The sequence below is a fragment of the Podarcis pityusensis genome (genome assembly GCF_964106645.2).
Source record: "Podarcis pityusensis genome assembly, chromosome: 3".
Lineage (NCBI taxonomy): Eukaryota > Metazoa > Chordata > Lepidosauria > Squamata > Lacertidae > Podarcis > Podarcis pityusensis.
The window spans coordinates 104,149,844-104,174,615 of record NC_138026.1 but is presented as its reverse complement, the minus strand read 5'-3'; the positions used below and the strand labels follow the sequence as shown (position 1 = coordinate 104,174,615).

The following is a 24,772-nucleotide window of genomic DNA, read 5'->3' as shown; positions in this document are numbered from 1 at the left end:
AAGTAGATAAATAGGTACCGCTGCGGTGGGCTGCTTTGGTTCGCCAGAAGCGGCTTAGTCATGCTGGCCACATGACCTGGAAGCTGTACGCCGGCTCCCTCGGCCATTAAAACAAGATGAGCGCCGCAACCCAGAGTCGGTCAGGACTGGACCTAATGGTCAGGGGTCCCTTTACCTTTACTTAGCTTTCGGTTCAAAGGATCCCAAATTATGGTGGTGGTGGTGGTGGTGGGTATCAATTCCCTCCCTCCAAAGTGCGAACACGCTGTGGGTTATCTTCATGTGACCCCACTTGTTTATCATTAAACACAACTGGAAAGAATCCCAAATGTGCTTATGACTTCTCTGCTATTGCCCAGAGGAATAATTAAGCCAACGGGCTTGTTTATCGCCAGATTTTCTGCCCTCTCCTAAAAACCAGCCACACTGTTTCCAAGCTAGATTTTTCTGAAGTAAGGTCTGACAGCCTGAGGGGAGATGGATGAGTTCTGCAACTAATTAGTGCTTGATGCACCAGGGACAAAGAGCCCAGCTCGCTCGGGGAGTTTGCTTTGGAAGCAGATTGGATTGGTCAGGTGGCACCTAACGTTCCAAATCTGACAAGAGAGATCCGGTGACCGTGTAGAGATCATTATTTCTATTTCTCTCCAACAAGGGCAGGGAGGACAGCTTGTTTAACAAGCAAGAAAAACAACAACAACAACAACTCCTTGGTAGAAACAATGGATCCAAAACAATAAAATTATGTGCTGGAGTGGAAGAATAGGAGATAGAGGATTCTATTTGCTAATGCTAGAAGTCAAGGTCACCCCATGAAACTGATTTGCAGTACATTTAGGACAAAGAACTGCAAGTTCTTCTCCACCCAAGACATCATGGAATTTGCTGCCACAGAATGTGGTGGCGGCCAAGAAGCTTACACTGGATTTTAGCAGGGGATCAGGGAAATTCATGGAGGCCAAGTCTATCAGCAGCAATTAGCCAGGATAATTCAATGGCACCTCTTTGTTCAAAGGAAGTACACCCTTTAGTATTGGTTGCTAGGAGACAAACAGGAAGGAAGAATGCTTGCCTTTGTGCCCTACATTTGGGCTTCTGGCTGCTTTTAGTTGGAAACAGGATTCTAGGTTAGGTGGACATTTGGTCTGTGCCAACAGGGTTCTTTCTACCTTCTTAACATAGTAGTGGTAGTAATGATCATAATCAATTTCAATACAGTTTCCAATTCTAAAAAAAATAGTTATAGCATTATGGGCTCAAGCCACAACTGAAGGAAATACTACATCTACAAGAATTATAGCTGATGAACTACCAGGATACAGAGCTAAAAGCTTAACCTTAAAGATAACAGCCCACGATTCTGCAAAAAATAAAAAATCCAGTTTCGCAGTCTGAGAATCTTCCCTGTTTCATTGTTCTGCTCCATGCAAAGTCTGAGCCACTACCTTGTTTTGAAACAATTTCAATCCAGCATCAATTTAAAAAGCTATCATTTGTACATTAAAACATGAATATGGCTCCAAAGGTTCTAGGGACTGAAAGCTTTATGAGATTTCTGAGAATATGAGTCCTTAAAATGATTTCCTCTATTTAAATTCATGGCACTGGTCATCTGCTTGCTCATCACATGACCATCAGAGTTTCTGACGTTTCTTTCCAAAGACCATAACCTTGGTCTTTGAGTAGTTAATCTTTACAACAGTCACAAAGCCTAGATAATTGCCTTTTTAGACATACACAAGTAATAGATAGAAGAACTATAAGATATAAAAACAGAGGTAAAAAAATATTACAGGGATAAATTGAAGAGGGAGAGAATTCCAGGCCAGACATACTTGGCCTGATATTGTTAAGAAAAAGTTTGCATAGTGGAATAAGTTATGTTTTGAATCTATTCAAAACTTGAATCGATTACTTTCTTTTCATGAGTATGACATTACAGCTGCTCTGGGAGTTTGAGTGTTGGCAGCAACCCTCCTAGGTGCGCACAGTCCATTTCTTCCAAAGCCCAAGGGCTGACTTTAAAAAGTTGAGGCCGCACCCCTGGGAGTCATTTTGGACTCGCAGCTGTCCATGGAGGTGCAGGTCAATTCTGTGTCCAGGGCAGCTGTTTACCAGCTCCATCTGGTACGCAGGCTGAGACCCTATCTGCCTGCAGACTGTCTCACCAGAGTGGTGCATGCTCTAGTTATCTCCCGCTTGGACTATGGCAATGTGCTCCATGTGGGGCTACCTTTGAAGGTGACCTGGAAGGTACAACTAATCCAGAATGCGGCAGCTAGTAGTGATGTATGGAAGTGAGAGCTGGGCCATAAAGAAGGCTGATTGCCGAAGAATTGATGCTTTTGCATTATGGTGCTGGAGGAGACTCTAGAGAGTCCCATGGACTGCAAGAAGATCAAACCTCTCCATTCTTAAGGAAATCAGCCCTGAGTGCTCACTGGAAGGACAGATCCTGAAGCTGAGGCTCCAATACTTTGGCCATCTCATGAGAAGAGAAGACCCCCTGGAAAAGACCCTGATGTTGGGGAAAATTGAGGGCACAAGGAGAAGGGGACAACAGAGGATGAGATGGTTGGATAGTGTTCTGGAAGCTACCAGCATGAGTTTGACCAAACTGTGGGAGGCAGTGGAAGACAGGAGTGCCTGGTGTGCTCTGGTCCATGGGGTCACGAAGAGTCGGACACGACTAAATGACTAAACAACAACAGACATGGCTGGGGTTTGTTTAAACAACCAGACACATAGATGGGGCTGGTTCTGTGGAAGAAATACGTACAGCTGTTCCCTACTGATGCGGCTAAATCATGGAGACACGTTCCTACGCAGCTAAGGAAAAGGCTTTCTGAAAGAACAGCTAAGCTATATGAATGCTGCTCTTAAAAGAAACTACAAATTTAAAAAGCCTGCCATCCGGAAGCTCAGTGTCAGGATCTCCCGGGAGTAGAACCAGTAACCATCTGATTCATAGACTAGTACCTAACATGGTGAACTACCGGGGCTCCACAATGAATGGTTTCCTAGGGGCTTAGGTGTCCCTAGGATCTGGAATGTCTCTGCCTGCCCCGGCCAGCCAATGGCTCCCCTTGACCTGGAAGAACGACAAAAGCTTCCAGCTCAGGTTGGAACTTTGCCAAAGCAATAACAGACCTCCCTGTGCCTTCCCTTGGTGCCCAATTACATCCCAGCCATTACATGCAAATTTGGCCCCAGGAAAAGCTGTTCGGTGACCTGTATATATTGAGCGGGCATCTATTTTTGATTTTGACATCCAATGCCCTTTGAAAATGTGTTGGGGAGTTGGGGATTATTAGGTTGTTCTTGTTTTTATTATTAATATGTACTGTATTTTGCCTTTTTATATTGTGATTTTATGTTGTGATCCACCCTGAGACCCATGGGTATAGGGAGGTATACACATTTAATAAATAATAACAATAATTTTGGGGTATTCCATTGCTGTACGTGGGTCTAGGCTCATCCCTTGGCTATTGGGAAGCCTCTTCAGGATTTTAAGAGTTCATGTGTTGTGCTCACAATTCATTGATGGGTTTAGGGAGAGAGCATGTCTACTGACCCCTGGATCCCAAGCCTGCAGGGCTTTAAGGTAGACACAAGACTTTGAACCGGGCCTGGAAGCAGACTGGGTACCACTGAAACTGCCTCAAAAGAAAAGAGGAATCATATGCCTCCTGCTGTGTTTCTACATGAATTGCCTCTCAGGGCATCACCTGGCAGAAAGCAAGCAAGTCCAGAGCTATGACTTGTGCAGAGAGACTCGAGGGGCAGCCTCCTCTAAGCACATGCCATGCTGCCATACCTCTGAACTCCAGAATAAGGGAGTGCTCCAATGAAACCCAATGAAGAGGTCCGTGGAAGTGCAGGTTAATTCTGCATTCAAGGCAGCTGTCCACCAGCTCCATCTGGTACACCGGCTGAAACCCTACCTGCCTGTACACTGTCTCGCCAGAGTGATACGTGCTCTGGTTATCTCCTACTTGGACTACTGCAATGTGCTCTACACGGGGCTATCTTTGAAGGTGACTCAGAAAATACAACTAATCCAGAATGAGGCAGCTAGACTGGTGACTAGGAGCAGCCGCCAAAACCATGTAACACTAGTCCTAAAAGATCTACACTGGTTCCCAGTATGTTTCCGAGCACAATTCAAAGTGCTTGTGCTGATCTTTAAAGCCCTAAACAGCCTTGGTCCTGTATACCTGAAGGAGTGTTTCCACCCTCGTCATTTAGCCCCAGATACTGAGGTACAGCTCCAAGGGCCTTCTGTTGGTTCCCTCATTGGAATAAGAGAAACTATAGGGAACCAGGCAGAGGGCGTTCATGGTAGTGGTGCCTGCTCTGTGGAACACCCACCTGCCAGGTGTCAAGGAAATAAAAAACTATTTGACTTTTATAAGACATCTGAAGGCAGCCCTGTTCAAGGAAGTTTTTAATGTTTGACAGACTATTGTATTTTAATATTTTGTTGGAAGCCGCCCAGAGTGGCTGGGGAGGCCCAGCCAGATGGGTGGGGTATAAATAATAAATTATTATTATTATTATTATTATTATTATTATTATTATTATGTTCCCAGCGTCAAACATTTAGGGCCAGGAGCATTCAGCAACAGATACGGCAAGGGTGTTTGCTGTTGGTAACCATCTCACCTGGATCTCACCCTTCACAACAGACTCCATTTGCACAGAGCTTCTGTTGCAGCTGTGATAAGGATGCTGAGAATTCCAAATAAACATCGAATCACAGTTCAAGGACCCTTACTATAACTATTGCATTCCATTACTATAACTATTGTACTGTGTCTCCCCAGATCCCATTCCTCCACCCTGACGATGCCAGAAGGACACCCTCACTATATGACAAGAACACAAAGCTGCACGCTCACCAAGCAGTTCATGATTTCCACTCCGTTTGGGTTCACAGTCAGTGCCTCACCATACAGTTGCTTAGCCTCCTCCAAGCTGCTGTTCATCTCCGCCAGCCTCCCCCGCATGTACAGCACACTGTGAGATGTGGGGAAGAGACTGGCTGCCTCCTGGATACAGAAGCTTGCTTCTTTGAGGTGCTGCTGCTCCATGAAGAGTTCGGCTACAAAACAAAAACGAAACAAGGCAAAGCGGTGCATTTAAATGGGTGTCCCCTGGAATCCTCCTGGAGAGCTGAAACATTGACAATGCTGATTAAGGACAAGACATTAGCCTCGTGAGAAACGACCCTGCTTATGACGTGTCGATTTTGAAAATGTGTGCTTCCTGGCATTTGTGTATTTTAAGGACTCATGAACCATAGTTGCTCACCGGCCACACAATCAGTCTCCTGGGTTGGTTCATAAATGAGAAGAAAACTGGATATTTAAGAAGCATGTAATAAACCTGCTGGATTTGCTGCTTCTGGGTTTTGTTTTGTTTTGTTTTGTTTTGTTTTGTTTGCAGCTTTGTTGTGGTTTGGTGCAGCCCTTAGTTTAGCTGCCCCCCCCCCATTAAGTGAGTATAAAAGGGAATCTCTTTTTCTTTTTCTTTTGTTCTCAGGCATGGGTCTTCCCCCAGTCACCTGGGAAATAACAGTAATTTCTTAAGTGCCTCAAAGAAAACAAAGCACCGTTAAAATGTAGAATTAGCACCGACAACATCCCGCCTGCAGATTTACAGCTTAAACAAACTGATATGTGAGGAAAAAGAAGGGAGTGGGTAATAGAAGAAGGTGGAAAAAGAGAGGCAGTGCCTAAGAGCATAAGAAAAGCAGCTACCGGAGAAGACCAAAGACCAGGCATCCCCAAACTTTGGGACTACAACTCCCATCATCCCTAGCTACCAGGACCAGTGGTCAGGGATGATGGGAATTGTAGTCCCAAAACATCTGGAGGTCCAAGTTTGCTTATGCCTGGCCTAGTGTCTCCTATGGTGCAGACAGAACACGAGTCATTGTGTAAAATACAGTAAATAAGAGGGAGTTTCGTTGGAGATGAGCTTAGGTGTCTAGGCCTGAAAAGCAAACGCTTTGCCACTGAGCTATAAGCCTTGCTCTAATGGTCAGGTTGAAGAAGCTACAGAACCTATTTTGCGAATGGAATGCAGCGTCAAGGTGAAAGCAAGTTCTCATGCACGTTGCTACAGAGCAAGGAAGTGCACAATTATCACAAAGTTTGAAAGAAGCAGGCTTTGCAAAATGGGTGGTATGCGCTATTAATACCTGGAACTTTTCACAGGCTCATAGTCCTGACAATTCAGTAAAATGGATCACTGTCAAATCTGGAGGCAGGCAGTTAAGCTCCCATCCCCAACAAGGAAATATCTGTAACATCAACACACTTGTGCACAAACACTTCCAAGGCAGATCGGCTGAATTCTGACTGACATGCTTTGAAGCTTATTTTATATTCTGAGGTGGTGAAGAGCTTTTGGCTCCTTCTCCCCCTGAATTGTTTCCATTCAATATGGCTATTATGAGAACCTTGTGATTTTAAGTAAACTAGTGTCTGAAGTTGCTTGCTTTCCTTTTCCCTCCTCATCGGTTTAACCTTTTGTGCCATGCCTTTTAGATTGTAAGCCTGAGGTGGAGGGACTGCCTTGCCTTGTTTGTTATCAACCTCATATAAGCCATTCTGGGAGCCCTTTTATAGCTGAAGAACAGCTTTAAAATGCTTTAGATTAATAAACTTTCCCTGCACTTTGCTGAAAAAAGTTTTGTTTAGCTGGGTATCGAGAAAACCAGCACACCAGAGACGACAGTTATAAGTTATTTTAAAAGCATTAACAGAGTCTATTATTCATGACTATTTTAACTCACGTGCACACAGAACAGAGGGAGATCCATTTGAAAAAAGGAAAAAATGGACTAATAAAAATGAGGTTGTTCGACTGTTTACTTTGCTCAACAAGAAGTAATTGTTCTGTTACTTTTTCACAATGAGAAATATTGAACGAGAATACTAATGCAACCCACTGACATTATCAATCGATTTTTGTTAATGTAAACACTAAGATTTATTATGCCCTACGTGCAAATGTTATTAAGTCTTCACAAAACCTTCAGAAAAAAATGTTTTGTTTTTATTGAACCATCTCACTAAAATTGAAATATTTGACACTGAAAGAAATGCAGTAATTCTTGTTTATGGCTATAGGGAAACACATTTTTTTAAACAAAAATAATTATGATTATTCCATTGCCTGGCAGATCTACTTTTAGGTAGCAGATAGAATGCTAATGCATGAATTGGACACCATTTGTATTGCCGCTGTATTAGTAGCTAGAGACAGGACAAAAAAAGTATTTTACATTCCTAAGAATGCGATATGATACACATTTGTCTGGGAGTAAGTCCTATTGAACTCAGTGTGGTTGACTTTTGAGCAGGGCTGAACAGGATTGTACTGAAGTGTTGCCTTAAACTAGGGGGAAAGTGCAGGCCTTTGACGAATTTCTTCGTGTGTGGGGCGGCAAATTAAGAGGACACCCTTTTTCTCAGGCTATTCTGCACCTATGACGTTTTTGCAATATGAAATGAAAAAAAGAAATTATTTAAATAAACAATGAGATAGATGGCTTTTCCTTCCATGTTCAACAGTAAGAAGAGCCAGGGCATGGGGACCTAAGGTTGCTTATTTTAATTTGAAGGCTTATACCCCACCTCTCAATCAAATGGTTCCCAAGACAGTTTATAAGCAACTGAGAAGAACACCAACCCATACCCCAAACCCCCAAAGCCACCTCACCCCAAACCCCTTAGTTATTTGATGGATGGGTGGGAACATGAGTTTACTGACTTCCGACTCTAGTCCAAGGGCAACTGGTACTTGAAGTCTACTTTTTATGGCAGGGATGGGGAAGCAAACTCCTGGCAGCTGCTCCTTCTCTGGCCACAAGATGGGGCTAGGCTGGTCTTCCCTTTGTCATGATGTTGTTCTGGGCAGGCAGGGGTTGAGGTCCCCAGTGGTCCTTGGTCGCCTGGCCAACGGCTATTGGCAGGCACCAGAGCTTGCTTTCAGTTCAGCGGTCTTAAAGGACCCCTGACCATTAGGTCCAGTCGTGGCTGACTCTGGGGTTGGGGTGCCCATCTCACTTTATTGGCCGAGGGAGCCGGTGTACAGCTTCCAGGTCATGTGGCCAGCATGACTAAGCCGCTTCTGGTGAACCAGAGCAGCACACGGAAACACCGTTTTCCTTCCCACCGGAGCGGTACCCATTTATCTACTTGCACTTTGACGTGTTTTCGAACTGCTAGGTTGGCAGGAGCAGGGACCGAGCAATGGGAACTCACCAATGGGGATTCGAACCACCGACCTTCTGATCAGCAAGTCCTAGGCTCTGTGGTTTAACCCATAGCACCACCCATGTCCCTTATTTAGTGGTCTTAGGGAACTGGCAAAAGCTAAGAATCACCAGCCAGGGACCAGAGGCTCATAAAAGTCTGAAGTGCCAATAAGAATTACCATTCAGGTGACGTCTCAGCCTAAACAGAAGACGCCTCTGGTTCTTTTTGGTGAATTCACTTATTGGGAGCCCACGGCTTATGTAAGTGAGCCCAGTATATTTTTGTTGGCTCTAAGGTGAGGTAACTTAGGTCTGAAGCTGAATGTGGCCCTCCAATCCTCTCTCTCTGGCCCTCAAAACTCTCCTCAGGCTGCACTGGCCCTTCTTTGCGCCCCAAGTGTTTTCGTCTGGCTGGAATGTGTTCCTTAACTCTTGATAACGCCTCTTGCTTCTCTGGGTAGAGGATAAAGAGAGATGTGGGCTTGAGAAAAAGCACCCAAAAGGGCACTGGGAAGTAACATTTGCACTTTCTCTGTTGCCTTTAGGGCAACTGGCCAGGCTTGAAATCCTCATTGCCCCCCCCCCCTTTGCAAGCAATGCCACTGTTACCTTATTTTCAGCTCTAGCCCTCTGACTCTTTTCAGCTGTGCAATGCGTGAGCCAATCAGCCTCCCAAATGTTATTAAGTACTGTCAAAGAACACCAGGAGTCTTCGCATGGGGTGCACATCACAACAACCATTAGCGGCAGAATCTTTTTTTTATTATTAAAGCCCTAAATCTTGGTGTACTTGCTCATGCTTGCCATGCTCTGAAAGGACGTAACCTTACCTCTAGGTACAAGAAAACAACAGGCTGTGCTTCTTGTGGAATGAAGTAAGAGAGGAAACCCAAAACTATTTTGAGTAAACAACGTTACATTTGCTAGTAATGCTAGGAAGTAACAGAAGGCTGATCCATACAGCTTTTGAAGGAGCGTCTCCACCCCCATCGTTCTACCCAGACACTGAGGTCCAGTGCTGAGGGGCTTCTGGTGGTTCCCTCACTGCGAGAAGCCAAGTTACAGGGAACCAGGCAGAGGGCCTTCTCGGTAGTGGCGCCCGCCCTGTGGAACACCCTCCCACCAGATGTCAAAGAGAACAACAACTACCAGACTTTTAGAAGACATCTGAAGGCAGCCCTGTTTAGGGAAGCTTTTAATGTTTGATGCATTACTGTATTTTAATATTTTGTTGGAAGCCGCCCAGAGTGGCTGGGGAAGCCCAGCCAGATGGGCGAGGTATAAATAAATTATTATTATTTGCAATGCAGAAAAGAGACCACATGTTTTCACTTGGCGTCAACCATTTTGGAAGTATGGGAGTCATTAGCTGCAAGCTGGGCTTGTCTTGGCTAGCAACATTCAGGTCCATTGCTGGCTGGGGTAGTTGGTGCTTTGCTTGGTGAACACACAATGCCTGATTATCTCAAATCTAATGCTTATTAAAATAACAATAATAATCAGGTATGTTTGAGTAGACCCACTGAAATGAACAGATCTTGATTCCCCCTTCTCTGGAAGGTAGGACTCAAGCCAATGGGTTCAAGTCACAAGAAAGGAGATTCCGACCTAGAGCTCAGCGAACACCCACAGGATGGGATATTTAAGACTCCAAAGGAACCTCATCCCTTCCAAGGCCAAAATAAAGCATGGCCACAGCTCTGGACCAAAACATTCCTCTTGCCTCTTTTCAGCAGGGGTAGAGAAAACCTCAGGCCCAGTAATCAAAAGTGACCCTCTGTGCATTTGTATCTGTCCCTTGGCCATCCCCCGTCACCAGTCCTGCTTTCTATCCTCGTTGACTGCTTTAGCCAAACAAGGATCTGTCCTTGAATTGCAATCTTGCTTCTTGCTCACTGCAAATGGTGTGTGTGTATGAGTAGAGACCTGATTTTTGTGTGGGTGGAATGTCGTTGTGGCGATCACACAGGGTCCCCGGACGTTTAACGGTCTTTTGATCCCTGTGCCACCACTGTGCTCACTTCCCCGCTGCCACCAAGCCATTACTCTTGGGTAAAACACTTAGTCCAGACAGTTGTTAAAATTGAACCAAATAAACAAGTTTATTTTATAAGCATTAACAAGTTTATGGTTTCTCAGATAATATTCCTGTCAGTTTCTTAACTGTAGTTTCTTTACTTTACCTTCCTAATACCTTCTGGATGATTATCTCAACTGTTTGACTGACTCCTCTTAACAAATTCTCTCACTCTCTCACATCAGACTAGCCCAACCCACAGACCTATCCTCTCTGTCCTTTCTATAACTCCAGACTGACTTCTCAACCACCCTAACTCTAACTCCTCCCCTTGGGTTCCCATTGGTTAGTCATTTTACAACTAGTTAACCCTTTCCTTATGAACCCAGTATGATGTCACACACCTAGGAGGGCAAACGCCACAGTCGCCTACTGTACAAAGCTAAGAGTCACATGAAGACACTTGGTGTGAGGGGTCAGTGCATCTGGTTGCGCACCAGAAGGTTGCTGGTTCGAACCCAACCAGGGATGGCTGTGGGCAGGATTCCTGCATTGCAGGAGGGCTTCTAGATGACCCTCAGGGTCCCTTCTGGTTGGTGGTAAAGCATAGCTGCCTTCCAAGCATTTCCAACTCTGCAATTCTACGATACTATGCATTGCCCCACCCACTTTGGACTTTGGCTCCACCCACCGCACTGGCATGTGGCTCTGGAAGGTTGGGCGTGAGGGAATGTTGCCCTGTGGCTGAAAAGGTTTCCCATCCCCTGCTTTCCAGAGACATGTTTAAACACCTGGAGAAGAAGAAGAAGAAGAAGAAGAAGAAGAAGAAGAAGAAGAAGAGTAGAGTAGTAGTAGCCATATCCTCCATGAATTTAGCTACCCCCATTGTAAGCCATCTAAGGTGGCATCTGTAATCCCTGCGAACAGAAGAAGAAGAAGAAGAAGAAGAAGAAGAAGAAGAAGAAGAAGACGACGACTTTGGATTTGATATCCCACTTTATCTCTACCTGAAGGAGTCTCAAAGTGGCTAACATTCTCCTTTCCCTTCCTCCCCCACAACAAACACTCTGTGAGGTGAGTGGGGCTGAGAGACTTCAGAGAAGTGTGACTGGCCCAAGGTCACCCAGCAGCTGCATGTGGAGGAGCGGAGACGCGAACCCGGTTCCCCAGATTACGAGACTACCGCTCTTAACCACTACACCACACTGGCTGAGCATGAAACCCTGAGCATGAAAACCAGTGGGCTTAATTCACATGCATAAATGCTAGGCGCACACGCACTGAAGTATCTTGCGGAGTTGGGAGCTAAATGAGGATAGCAGGAGGAATATTGCATAAGGGCATTACCATATTCGTCAATCTGTTAGCAACTAACAATATAATTCCACTTGCAAAAAAAGAAAAAAAAATGATTGAGGGGAGGATGGGAAAAAGGGGGATGGAGAAAGAGCTAAGCAGCCCTTTCCAGGCTTTCGACTGCTATGAATTCGTGGGGGCCTTTCAAGCCTCTTCAGATGCAAAAATCAAAATCAAAGTCAGAAGTATAACAAGAATGACAAGGCAGCAAGGCTAATTGAAGACCCAGCCCATGTACTTGCTAGGGGAATGATAATCCTTAAAGGATGGCATGGAAGGCTTAATTTGCACAACACTGATTTTGTGTGTGTGGAAAAGTAGATCTGCAACTTGGCTACGTTGAATTAAGAACAAAACAAGAGACAGAATCTTTCTGACAGAAGGAGAGGGAAAGGGGCAGCTGGGTTAGAGAGCTGAACAGAGAAAGGATGCACGTCTAGCCAACAAGGAAGAAAAATGGAGATTGTTTTGGCTTGCAATAAACCTGTGCTTCCAAGAAATTTAATTGTATGCTCCTATTAGTCATTCATTCCGCTTACTGCTGAACCAGAAGCACTTCTAATCTATGGAACTAATTTACAGAGCACTCAGCAGAAATCAGATTGGAAGAACGACAAACTGTTTGAATCAGGCTTGTAAATCTCTGCTGGTCGGATGACCTGGGATGAGAAAATGTCATCTCCAGGCCAACCATACAAGGAGACTGCATACATGATATATATTGGAAGGAGGGTTTGATTTCTTTTTCTTCTACGTGTCAGAAATATCATCAGTAGTTATGTGCGGGAAAGCAAGATTCATTGCAAAAAATTATTAGCTAGCTATTTATTTATTTTGTGGGGGCTTAATGCTGTTTTGAAGAAGGTGCCATACCCTATTAGGCCCCCATAGTCCTCCCGGATGGTAACACCTTAAATAATGATCTCAATCCAAGACAATTTGCCCTGTAAGTCTCATGACCTCTTTCTGAGGAGGAGGAAGAGAAGGAGGAGGAGATGATCTCCATAGATCTCCTGGAGAAGCACTACGAGAATTGCAAAATCCCAAGCTTGGCAACATAGAAAGAGCCCTTTCCAAGTGACAAGAACATTCCTGGGTTCAGAAGTAGGTATCCTTAAAGCAGCCTTCCCCATCCGGGTGACCTCCATATATTTGGACTCCAACTCCCATCAGCCACAGCCAGCTTGGCCAATGGCCAGGGATGGTGGGAGTTGGAGTCCAACAACATCTGGAGGGTACCAGATTGGGGGAATAAAAGGTTTGATTGCTGCTTCACCTCCATTTCCTGAGAACAGTAGCAAACGCTCCATAGATTGCCTGCCCTCTGCAGAACACATGCAAACCTACTGCTTGACTTGTATTACTTCTGACAGACTTTTGTTGCTGGACAAACCATGTCAACTTGCCACTGATGCACAATAAAAAGGAGCACAGCTTAATGCTGGCTCATGTAAAATGCCAACTGCTCTGTACCTCTGGACGCTTTCCAAAGTTGATGTCAAGAATCATTCTCCCCAGCACTGCATAGGCAGAAGCAATTCTGATTTCTGTCTGGTTTTTAAAAAAGTGGATTTCTGCAGAATGAACCACCTGAGACCCAAGGCCTCCAGGCCTTTAGTAGCCACTGCAGGTAGGAGGGGAGGAGGGATAGAGTTGATGTTGCTGAATTTATCCTGTTCCACTGGTACTTGAGTCTTGTGTGGGAAGCAGGTAGAATCTGGCAAAATAAAGGCTCATCAAGGTAGACAAAGCCAAACTACAATAGCCAAGGCCAGATCAAGTAGGCAAAGTCCAGGCAAGGTAGGCAAAGTGAAGTCACACCGAAGCAGGGGACGTCCAGTCAGAAGCTTGCTTACATAGATGACAGACAAAAATAGGACTCTGGATAGCTCCAAGCGAGCTGGCTGAAGCTCTTTCCTTTTAAGGTAGCTATAAGAAGATGTTGTTCCAGTAGAAACGAAAGCCAACAGAGGCCTTATGGAGGCTGGCAAAAATGGCTGGTGGGGTAAGCTCTGCCTCCCTGGAAGAGCAGGCCGGGCTGTAGAGCTCCTCGCCTAATGTTGAAGTCCTGAACTTCTGTGAGCTTGGAGAGATGGGAGGTACTGAAGGACACTCATCCTCTTAGTCAAAGGATGGAGGCAGGGCCATGTCCTCTAACCAGGAAGTTCTCAAACAGGAGACCTCTGGTTTTCCTTTTCAGGAAACAGCCTGAGACTCATCATCATCAGAGACCCCCACCAGCCAGTGTAAGGTCTCAGAAATTCATGGCAAAGTTATGCAGAAAATGTACTTTTCTTCTCCCAGCTAGGTTGTGAAAGCAAGATGCAAACTTGCCAATGTTGAACCTTCGGAGATTCAAGGGCCTTCCGACACCCAGGAATGACTGGAAGCACTTCCTTCTCTCTAAGATGCTAAGTTTGCTTCTCCTTAGATCCTTACCAAGGAAGCTTCTATGTGTCCCCTTGCAGTTTGCATACAGATGTCTTTATTGGGTCTTTTCCTAGACACTTCCTCCCTCGACTTCAGTGCTTGGATTAGGAGGGGGCAGGGAAGGTAGGTGAGGACTAAATGGATTCCACAGTTCTCACCACTCATTCTTCCCAGTTTTTGCCACACCGTGTCCTTTCATAGACTTCTAAAATCAGATCCTTAGGAAGCCATATCAGCAAATGAGCAGACTAGGCATCATTTGCCCCCACCCCTGTAACCCAAGCTCTGAGCACAGGCAGCTATGGATAGGTAGCCTAATTAAACAAGACAGTGCAAAGTTACAAAACAGACTGCCCTGCTCAGGTGAATTAGCAGAGAGACATGGTGGAGTGGCCAAATTATGGTCCCTGTGGCCTTCTAAAACAACAGCTAAGGAGGTGATCCTAAAACATATTTCTCCCCCCGTTGTAATCTAAGATTTTAAGAAAAGCCCTGCCATATCAGACAGAAAACCTATCTAATCTGGGATCCTATGGCCAGAATATTATAGGAAGAGCACAAGCAGAGCTTGAGTTGCACAGAAGCTGGCAGCATTCAGAGGCATGCTGCCTTTAACCCCGGAGGAAGAATTTAGCCATCATGACTAGAAGCTACAATAGCCATATCCTCCATGAATTTAGCTACCCCCATTGTAAGCCATCTAAGGTGGCATCTGTAATCCCTGCAAACAGAAGAAGAAGAAGAAGAAGAAGAAGAAGAAGAAGAAGAAGAAGAAGAAGAAGAGGAGTTTGGATTTGATATCCCGCTTTATCACTACCTGAAGGAGTCTCAAAGCGGCCAACATTCTCCTTTCCCTTCCTCCCCCACAGCAAACACTCTGTGAGGTGAGTGGGGCTGAGAGACTTCAGAGAAGTGTAACTAACCCAAGGTCACCCAGCAGCTGCAGGTGGAGGAGCGGGGAATCGAACCCGGTTCCCCAGATTACGAGTCCACTGCTCTTAACCACTACACCACGCTGGCTCCCACCCGCAGCTCTAGAAGAAAGGAGGCTTATGTGATGCAGAAAGCCATCTGCTGTGTTTGTGCTTAGAGTTGGGTTACTGGCACCACGTTGGGCTCCTTGGTCATGGCAAAGCCATTTCATAGGGAAGGGAGCTGTAAGTGTAAGCAAAGGTGATTGACTGGTTGTAGAGCAGCATGTCTGTCTGGAAGTGGGAAGGAGGCCCAGCAGCGACTGACCCACACGCTGACTGGTATTCCCTAGAGAAGCAGCAGAGCCTGCCAGTGTAGTTGTGGGCAACCTGGAGACAAACATTCCAGCCCCTGACCTTGTAAAGTTCGCTGACTGTTGATACAACCCCACCTTTTCTCCTAATCTGAAATCTAGCTTCCCACTAACCTGTCCATCACAAATAAAATAAATAAATACATTTAAAATGCTCCTACTGTAAACACAACATGGGAGAACAGATGTTTTTCATCAGCTCGCTGTGCTATGACTACCCTCCATTCCAACTGCAGTGCACACTGATGGTGTATTCATGCCAATATTTCTTTAAGGGGAAATATCTAATTTTCTCCCAGGGGATCGGAAATGGTTTGCTCAGTTTTGCTGGAGAATTTGAAGGGAGAATGCAGAGGTATTTCAGTCCTCCCTTTGCCTCGGCGCTGTGAAAGACAGCGAAATGGGCTACCTGGCGAGGTCTGCAAGGCTCCACACGGAGGGCATTCGGCCAAGCCAGGGATCGAATTACTGGAGCAAAGTCTTCTGCGAGTGGCCATATTTGGTAAAGCATGGGCTTAGCTCAGAGAGAACCAGCAGTGGAAGCGGACTGGGGCATTGCAGTCAAGTGAAAAGGCTTAAAATAATACAGTATTACAAGCAGAAGGAATAGGGGTCAGCTTAGGAAACGAGGCTTGTGGGCTGGGAAAAGAAAGTTTTGATATGCAAAGAGTTGCAGCAGCTCGCAACCAATGGGGAAAAGAGTGCCAAATATTTCACGCTCCCCAAAGGACCCTGTTTACTAGGAATGACCCTTGTTTTCTGGTACTTATCCCTGTAAATTGTCCCAGTTCTGCCCTTTTGCATTGAGACTATTAGGCTGTAATGCCTGTGGGGAGGGACTGTGCGTTTTTCTTAATTTTTGTACAGTACCTAAAAAACAGAGGTGCTTTATAATAACTAATAACAGAATGGGGTGAAAACCTGAATAGAAAGCATTCATAGAGTTGGAATGGAATGAACCAGAGTTGGAAAAGGTCTTAAGCTTAATCCATTCAGTGCAGGAAGTTCAAAGGTAAGATTACAGTGGTGCCTCGCAAGACGAAATTAATCCGTTCCGCGAGAGTCTTCGTCTAGCGGTTTTTTCGTCTTGCGAAGCAACCCTATTAGCGGCTTAACGGATTAGCGCTATTAGCGGTTTAGCGGCTATTAAAGGCTTAAAGGCTTAGGGGATTAGCTGCTAAAAGGCTATTAAAGGCTATTAAAGGCTTAGCAGATTAGATAAAGGGGGGGGGAAAGCGAAAAAAAAATCTCTAGACTCGCAAGACATTTTCGTCTTGCGAAGCAAGTCCATAGGGAAATTCGTCCTGCGAAGCAACTCAAAAACGGAAAACCCTTTCGTCTAGCGGGTTTTCCGTCTTGCGAGGCATTCGTCTTGCGGGGCACCACTGTACTTTCAAAAGATGGCAGCTTAGTCCCTGTTTGAAGATGTAGGGAGAGCCCACTGTCCCACGGCTAGGCAATTGGTTCCATCCTTGAATTGCTCTTACTGTTAAGAAGCCTTTTAAATGGGGTATGTGTGGAGGGGTATTCTTTTTGTTTGTTACTATGTTATGTACTTTTGTGTTTTTATATTGTAAACTGCCCTGTGATCCTCAGATGACGGGTGGTATAAAAATCAATAATAATAATAATAGTAACAGTAAAGGGACCCCTGACCATTAGGTCCAGCCATGACCGACTCTGGGGTTGCCGCGCTCATCTCGCTTTATTGGCCGAGGGAGCCGGTGTACAGCTTCTGGGTCATGTGGCCAGTATGACTAAGCTGCTTCTGGCAAACCAGAGCAGCGCACGGAAACGCCGTTTACCTTCCCGCTGGAGCGGTACCTATTTATCTACTTGCACTTTGATGTGCTTTCGAACTGCTAGGTTGGCAGGAGCAGGGACCGAGCAACGGGAGCTCACCCCGTCGCGGGGATTCGAACCGCCGACCTTCTGATCGGCAAGTCCTAGGCTCTGTGGCTTAACCCACAGCGCCACCCACATCCCTAAGAAGAAGAAGAAGAAGAAGAAGAAGAAGAAGAAGAAGAAGAAGAAGAAGAACCATTTTTTTGCCATAAAGGACTGTCACCACCTAAAAACAAACCTGATACATGGAACCAGAGGTTTTTTTCAGCCGGAACTCACTGGAACTCAGTTCCGGGACCTCTCAGGTGGGCGCCATTGCAATTATAAGAGAACAAGGGAGGTGTTCATGGTGAGTTTTGGCACCTCTTTATCTAGAAAAACAGCACTGTATGGAGCCGTCTTAAAAAGAATAAGCAGACTTACCAGACTGCAACCAAATCTGTTCCAGAGTCGTCCACAGCTGCATAGGCCCTTGCTTCAAGGCTGTGCTGTGCATGGTGACTTCAGACATGGCCTGCTCCAGCCGCGAGGCTGCAATGGAAGACGCTCGCTGGGAGCCTGAAAACAAACAAATAAATACACTCACAAAACATTGATCTAGTTATCCAGTCAAAATATTGTTCTTGGAGGTGGGGGAGTGAGCTCCTTTCTCCATTCCTGATATAAACCAAGGGTGAAAATATGTATATTAGGCAGCTTTCCATAAGAGTCCAGAGCTGTGTTTGTCTTAAAGCAGGCATAGCCAAACTTCACCCTCCAGATGTTTTGGGACTACAACTCCCATCACCCATAGCTAATGGGACCAGTGGCCAGGGATGATGGGAATTGTAGTCCCAAAACATCTGGAGGGCCAAGTTTGGCCATCCCTGCCTTAAAGAAATTAAATCTGTGAACCAGAAGTTGGATTCTGCCGTTTGTATATATGATTTAAAACTTCTGTACATTTGCACAACACTTGGCATATTTTCTCCACTTTGTTCAGCTATTTTTTCATATTTTATTTTGGCTTTGCTTGTTGTGAGGGAAAACATGGCACTATGCTCCTGAGCAGCCACAAATGTTATATAGCAGCTGAACAAGCTTTCGAGATTTCAAGAAGGCATTGACCACACCTTTTCAAGCACAGCTTCACAACTCTGAGAACCGGAAACTAATTAGTTCAGCAGATTAGCATGCTGAATTCCTGGCATTTCCAGTAAAATGCCTGTTAATTTCCAGAGAAATGGGTAAGGGAGCATGGCTGGGAAAGAAAACAAGGCTGAGACCCAGGATGCTTACCAACCGTCAGAGGAGACAGTAGTAAGCTAGGACGAACAATGGTCAGCAACTCAGTACAAAGCTCATATATTTTTCAGAAGCTAGGTTGTGTGCCTGGTGCTGAAATGCTGTGTTCTGATGCAACGTCAGCATACAAAGTAAATGGTATAAAATGATATAGAGAACTGGACCTTGTATTTGTTTGTGTGTGTTTTAAGGAAAAAATTATTATAACTGGACAGAACTTTAGATCTCACTGAGGGGCTACCGCTCCCACAGATAACATTATGTTCTGCAGGCAGCCAAGAAAAGCTAACTCCACACAGTGATCAGAAAATAGATTTTATTTAAACATGTTTCCCACCATATACACAGGCAACACTGTGGTGTCTTTTAGATGCTCCTACATGGCTGGGGTTTGTTTAAACAACCCAGACACATAGATGGGGCTGATTCTATGGAAGAAATATCTACAGCTGGTCCCTACTGATGCGGCTGAATCATTTAAAAGTTCTTTCGGAAGGACAGGAGCTGTTCACGGAGACACATTCCTATGCAGCTAAGGAAAAGGCTTTCTGAAAGATATTTCAGAAAAATACAAATTTAAAAAGCCTGCCATCCGGAAGCTCAGTGTCAGGATCTCCCGGGAGAAGAACCAGTAACCATCTGATTCATAGACTTGTACCTAACATGGTGAGCTACCAGGGCTCCACAATGAATGGTTTTCTAGGAGCTTAAGTGTCCCTAGGTTCTGGAATGTCTCTGCCTGCCCAGGCCAGCCATTGGCTCCCCTTGACCTGGAAGAACAATAAAAGCTTCCAGGTCAGGTTGGAACTTTGCCAAGGCAACAACAGACCTCCCTGTGCCTTCCCTTGGTGCCCAATTACATCCCAGCCATTACATGCAAATTTGGCCCCAGGAAAAGCTGTTCGGTGACCTGTATATATAAAGCGGGCATCTATTTTTGATTGACATCCAATGCCCTTATAAAATGTGTTGGGGAGTTGGGGATTATTAATTTGTTCTTGTTTTTATTTTTAATATGTATTTTGTCTTTTTATATTGGGATTTTATGTTGTGAACCACCCTGAGATCCATGGGTATAGGGAGGTATATACACTTAATAAATAATAACAATAATTTTTGGGTATTCCATTGCTGTACGTGGGACTAGGCTCATCCCTTGGCTATTGGGAAGCCTCTTCAGGATTTTAAGAGTTCATGTATTGTGTTCACAATTCATTGATGTTTTTGGGGAGAGAGCAAGCCTGCTGACACCTGGATCCCAAGCCTGTGGGGCTTTAAGGTAGACACAAGCCTCGGTTGTGTATACCTGAAGGAGCGTCTCCATCCTCATCATTTAGCCCCAGATACTGAGGTCCAGCTCCAAGGGCCTACTGGCAGTTCCCTCACTGCAAGAAGCGAAACTACAGGGAACCAGGCAGAGGGAGTTCTTGCTAGTGGCGCCTGATCTGTGGAACGCCCACCTGTCAGGTGTCAAGGAAATAAGCAACTATTTGACTTTTATAAGACATCTGAAGGCAGCCCTGTTCAAGGAAGTTTTTAATGGTTGATGTTTTATTGCGTTTTTAGTATTTTGTTGGGAGCCGCCCAGAGTGGCTGGGGCAACCCATCAGATAGGTAGCATATAAATATATATATAATAGTTGTTGTTGTTGTTGTTGTTGTTGTTGTTGTTGTTGTTGTTGTTATCATCACCCACCCCCAACAGAGTCAGATTGGAAATTCGCCATGATGAGCATTGAAACTTATGTAGAGATGCAACAGGCAACCTCCTCTGTGGGCGGTTGCTTTGCTTGCTCACAGAAATCTTTGATTACCGTATTTTTTGCTCTATAAGACTCACTTTTTCCCTCCTAAAAAGTAAGGGGAAATGTATGTGCATCTTATGGAGCAAATGCAGGCTGCGCCGCTATCCCAGAAACCAGAACAGCAAGAGGGATTGCTGCTTTCACTGCACAGCGATCCCTCTTGCTGTTCTGGCTTCTGGGATTCAGAACATTTTTTTTCTTGTTTTCCTCCTCCAAAAACTAGGTGCATCTTATGGTCTGGTGCGTCTTATAGAGCGAAAAATACGGTATTTAGTGAATGTATCCCTCACGTCACACTCATGGGAATAAACAGCCTACTGCCAGGAAGCCTCTTCACAAATCCTGGATAGGAAGTCTACCTTCATGCGAATGTCTGCGCTGAGTTCGGGCTGCCAGACATTTTCTGCTTTGTTTCTCTTACCAGAGTCGGTGTCGTGGGCATCGGGGAGAGTGAGATACATGCTGTTGTGTTTCTTGATTGGCGGCGCCTCTGCCAGGCTGCTTTCCTTCTCCAGATCGCTGCAAGGGAATGACAACGGCCACAAGGTGACGGATGGTTGTTTATGGGAAGCGCAGGAGGAACAGGCCTACCAAGTGAGCAGCATATCTCATCCAATTGCCACCAGCTCTGAAAGCTGAAAACATCTGTGCGTATGTGATAGCAGCTGTCAGAATGCACCGTGTGGGGGGGGGGATTTCTGTCGAAGAGACGGGAATTGGTTGTGTCACACAAGCAACGCCCCTGCGAGGCATTCTGACAGAGCAAACTAGCAAGGCGACGTGGAGACGCTGCCACTGGTGATGGATGCAGCTCTGAGGAATTTGGCACATTTCAGTCAAGCATAGTTTAGCCCCTCCGGAAATCTGGCTTGCCTCTCCTTCTCCTCATTGTGTAAGAGTAGAGATCTAGTTCCCACCCACAGTCGGTCGGAAATCAAATTCTGTTTACCTGGCTCTAAATAATAATAATAATAATAATAATAATAATAATAATAATAATAATATATGGGGCACGACTTGTCTAACATAATTAACCTATTTTTGAAGAAGTTGTTTTAGGCAGCACGTTGATAGGTTTAGAGAGAAATGAGCCACATTTATCTGTTTCCGGAACAGTAATTTTCATGACGGCGTGCATCCATGTTTTTTTCCTTCGATGTTGCAGCTATCTTTTATATCTTGCTAATAACTTTTTCTTTTTTTCTGTGGCTTACATATTCTCATTTTGAGGACTGTTGTTGTTTTTATCACCCTCTTATTTCTGTAACACTATTCATAGGATAAAGAATTATCTTTTTTTTAATAAAAAGAGACGACATTATTTATTTATTTATTTATTTATTTATTTATTTCCCTCTTTTCTATGATCTTTCTGTTCCAAACAGCTTGCTGAAATAGATAAATGGGTTTTTGAGGCTGCCCATCATAGCGAGAGATTGCCTCGCCTGAAATTTCCATCTTCTCCATGAAGAAGAAGAAGAAGAAGAAGAAGAAGAAGAAGAAGAAGAAGAAGAAGAAGAAGAAAAGGAAATTAATTTAAATGGGGAGGGAGAGAGGAACATACTGCCATCAAAGAAATGTCGAAATTGTTTCCCCCCCTTTTTTTTAAAGAAAAGGAAATCACCAAGAATTTGAAATCATCAACTAAAACAGTTAAACACACACACACACACAAACGTATATTTCAGGCTGCAATCCTGACCCCACTTACCTGTCGGCTTTTGGAAAGAGGCAAAATGGCTCCATCGACATGTCAGAGCCCTGGAACCTCCTTCACAAAGCCTTCTGGAAGTTTCTGCTCAGCTTAGGGAAGGAGGTGTGATGCTCATGTGCACAACGTCAGAATGCCACACACATGACATCGCCCCCCACGCCCCTTGCAAGCTCCCCTATAAAAAATATTTCACCGCATGCCGGCCACCCCTGAGTGGGCTCAAACCACCAACCTTCTGGTTAACAGCCAGATGCATTATGCCTCTAAAGAGACAACAGAAAGAGAATCATATCTGCTTTCTACTGGAGAATATTCCAGAGCGCAGGAGCCTCCAACAGAAAAGGCCTTGATTTGTGTGGTCAACTGAACCTAAGCTTCTGTGAAGAACTTAAGTGTTGGTCAGAGGTTCAGAAGGGTTTTAAAGATCAAGACCAGCATCTTGAACTAGGCCTGGACATTTATTTGCCAGATTTATACCACACTTTTCTTCCAAGGAGCTCAAATGGTGTACGTGGTTCTTCTCCTCCCTATTTTATCCGTGTGACAACCCTGTGAGGTAGGATAGGCTGAGAGACAGTGGATGGCCCAAGGTCACCCAGTGGGGATTTGGACCCTGGTCCATAGCTGCCAACTTTCAGATTTGAAAATAAGGGATCAGCAGCCTCGAAAATAAGGGATCAGCAGCCTCACCTGTCCCGGGGACAGTCTACGGGATACCTAACAATCCGGGATAGCTGCGGGAAGCAGCGGGAAACGGCGCTGGAATAAGGGAATTTCCCGCAAAAAAAGGGAAGGTTGACAGCTATGCCCTGATCTCCCAGGGCCTAGTTCAACCTGGCTTGTCTAGTAGTTGGCAGCCCGATAAGTGGCATGTTTGAGAATGCCGGCTCAACAGCAAGGGTGGCAGCCTTTTGCGCTAACTGAAGTTTCTGCAGCATCTTCAAGGGCAGTTATGAACTTAAGAGTTCGTAACTGTAACCTGATCTGCAAATCACCAGGCAAGAACTAACGGCAGGGGCCAAGTGTCAATTTGCGCAAGGATCAGAGAACTCGCTGCCTATGCGCAAGTTGGGCTGTGGAAACACTTTCAGGTGGTGTAAATACAGGACTGGAAATTCAAATTACAGCAGCAATCATGTTTTACTTCATTTCTTAAAGAAAAATTCTGCATAACAATAAATGACCACATAGAACACAGCTGAAGAGAAGCAGTTAGCAGTTGCTGCCGGGGCACCAAGGAAAACCTGTGGCAGAGCTGGTCTCTAGGCAGACTTGCAAGAAGTCCTAGCATCACTACCTGGCTACAGCTTACCTGGGGTATCATAGAACTATAGAGCTGAAAGGGATCAAAAGGGTCATCTAGTCCAACTCCCTGCAATGGACTGAACCCATGACACTGAGATTAAGAGGATCATGATGCACCAACAAGGGTGGCTTCTTTTCCAGGGCCAATTTATATGGGCTTGTGTGATGGCGGTGGTGGAATTTGGTAAGCAATCTGGCCCAGTTGGGAATGATTTCAGATTAGCTCTAATCCAGCCTTTCTCAACCTGCGGGTCCCCAGATGTTGTTGAACTACAACTCCCATCACCCCTAGCTAGCAAGGCCAGAGCTCAGGGATGATGGGAGTTGTAGTCCAACAACATCTGGGGACCCACAGGTTGAGAACCGCTGCATAATAGTCTAATCTGTTATTTTGCCTGATTTGAAATCCAGCAACAGGTACAGTGTAGCCCTGGACAACAATTGTGGACAACAATTTGTGGGCTGAGCTGTAATACTGTGTGTGTGTGTGTGTGTGTGTGTGAGAGAGAGAGAGAGAGAGAGAGAGAGAGAGAGAGAGATGATGGAAGGACAGTCCCGCTTCCCAGTGGTGGGGCTGGTGATCCTGTTCAGATCTAAGATTCCATACTTGCCAGTCTACAAACAAGACATGGCTGCAACAACGGTTATTATTTAGGAGACTCTGGTTCTTATAAACCCGACTGGTTACATGACACTGCCTCCTCCTTTCCAAGTGGTATAAAGTAACACCAGTTCATGCACTTGCTGCCAGATGCTTAATAGTTTCTACAAATTTCAGGTCTCTTAGTCAGGCACATATATTTGGAGTAATCCTGGACCCACTAACATGCTTGTAAGTCCTACTGCCCTCCATAGGATTTGCAAACATTTAAGTGCATGCAGAATTGCAACCTCATGTGCTTAACTTTTGCCGCTGTTGTTCTTTATATCCTTTCTCATTTTTTGAGGAACATGAAACACCAAAGATGAACTTCAAAAATCTAGAAGCATTGCTCTCCCGCAGGTAGCCTTGCAAATAAGTTCAGAAAAATTACTAGCCTACAGTAAAGTTTATTAGCCTGCTTGCCCACACATAGCTATGTTAATCATGCGAGGCCTTAAAAGGGTGGGCGCTGTAAGGATCCTCGCTGCAGGATAACAGTTGGAGTCAAGATCAACTCCAGGTTCTTAAGGTTCTCCAGGACAAGATCCACCCACTCTGTGACCTGTTTTGCATGTCATGATAAGCCAAACCATGGTTTAGTGCAAATGAGCAAATATGTGAGCTTTGGCGAAAAGATCACGACTGCTTTGCTCGTCCTCTGGCCCTGCTGTTGTTATGCTGCAGTCGGCTACGTCACAGTTTGGCTTAGTATTACATCCGAACTTATGGTTTATCTCCAGGTGAGCCGCATCCTATAGCCAAGGTTAGTTCCATGGTTTGACTGGGGGAGGTAAACCACGAACCCAGGTTCAGACA

At 45.1% G+C, this 24,772-nt stretch overlaps 1 protein-coding gene and 1 long non-coding RNA gene across 2 annotated transcripts in view; one reads left to right on the top strand and one right to left on the bottom strand.

The window, feature by feature from the left end:
* Positions 1 to 24,772, bottom strand: part of TTC7A (tetratricopeptide repeat domain 7A) — a 190,066-nt gene that overhangs the window by 47,966 nt on the left and 117,328 nt on the right. The window contains exons 17-19 of the mRNA XM_080998137.1: positions 20,716 to 20,813; positions 17,629 to 17,763; positions 4,905 to 5,107 (exon numbers count right to left, since the gene is read on the bottom strand). Of these exons, the coding sequence (XP_080854263.1) occupies positions 4,905 to 5,107; positions 17,629 to 17,763; positions 20,716 to 20,813 (436 nt within the window). The remainder of the gene's footprint in view (positions 1 to 4,904; positions 5,108 to 17,628; positions 17,764 to 20,715; positions 20,814 to 24,772) is intronic.
* Positions 18,608 to 21,549, top strand: LOC308472961. Its single transcript, XR_013983827.1, has 3 exons — positions 18,608 to 19,394; positions 20,719 to 20,888; positions 21,354 to 21,549. It is a non-coding gene; the product is annotated as an uncharacterized lncRNA (long non-coding RNA).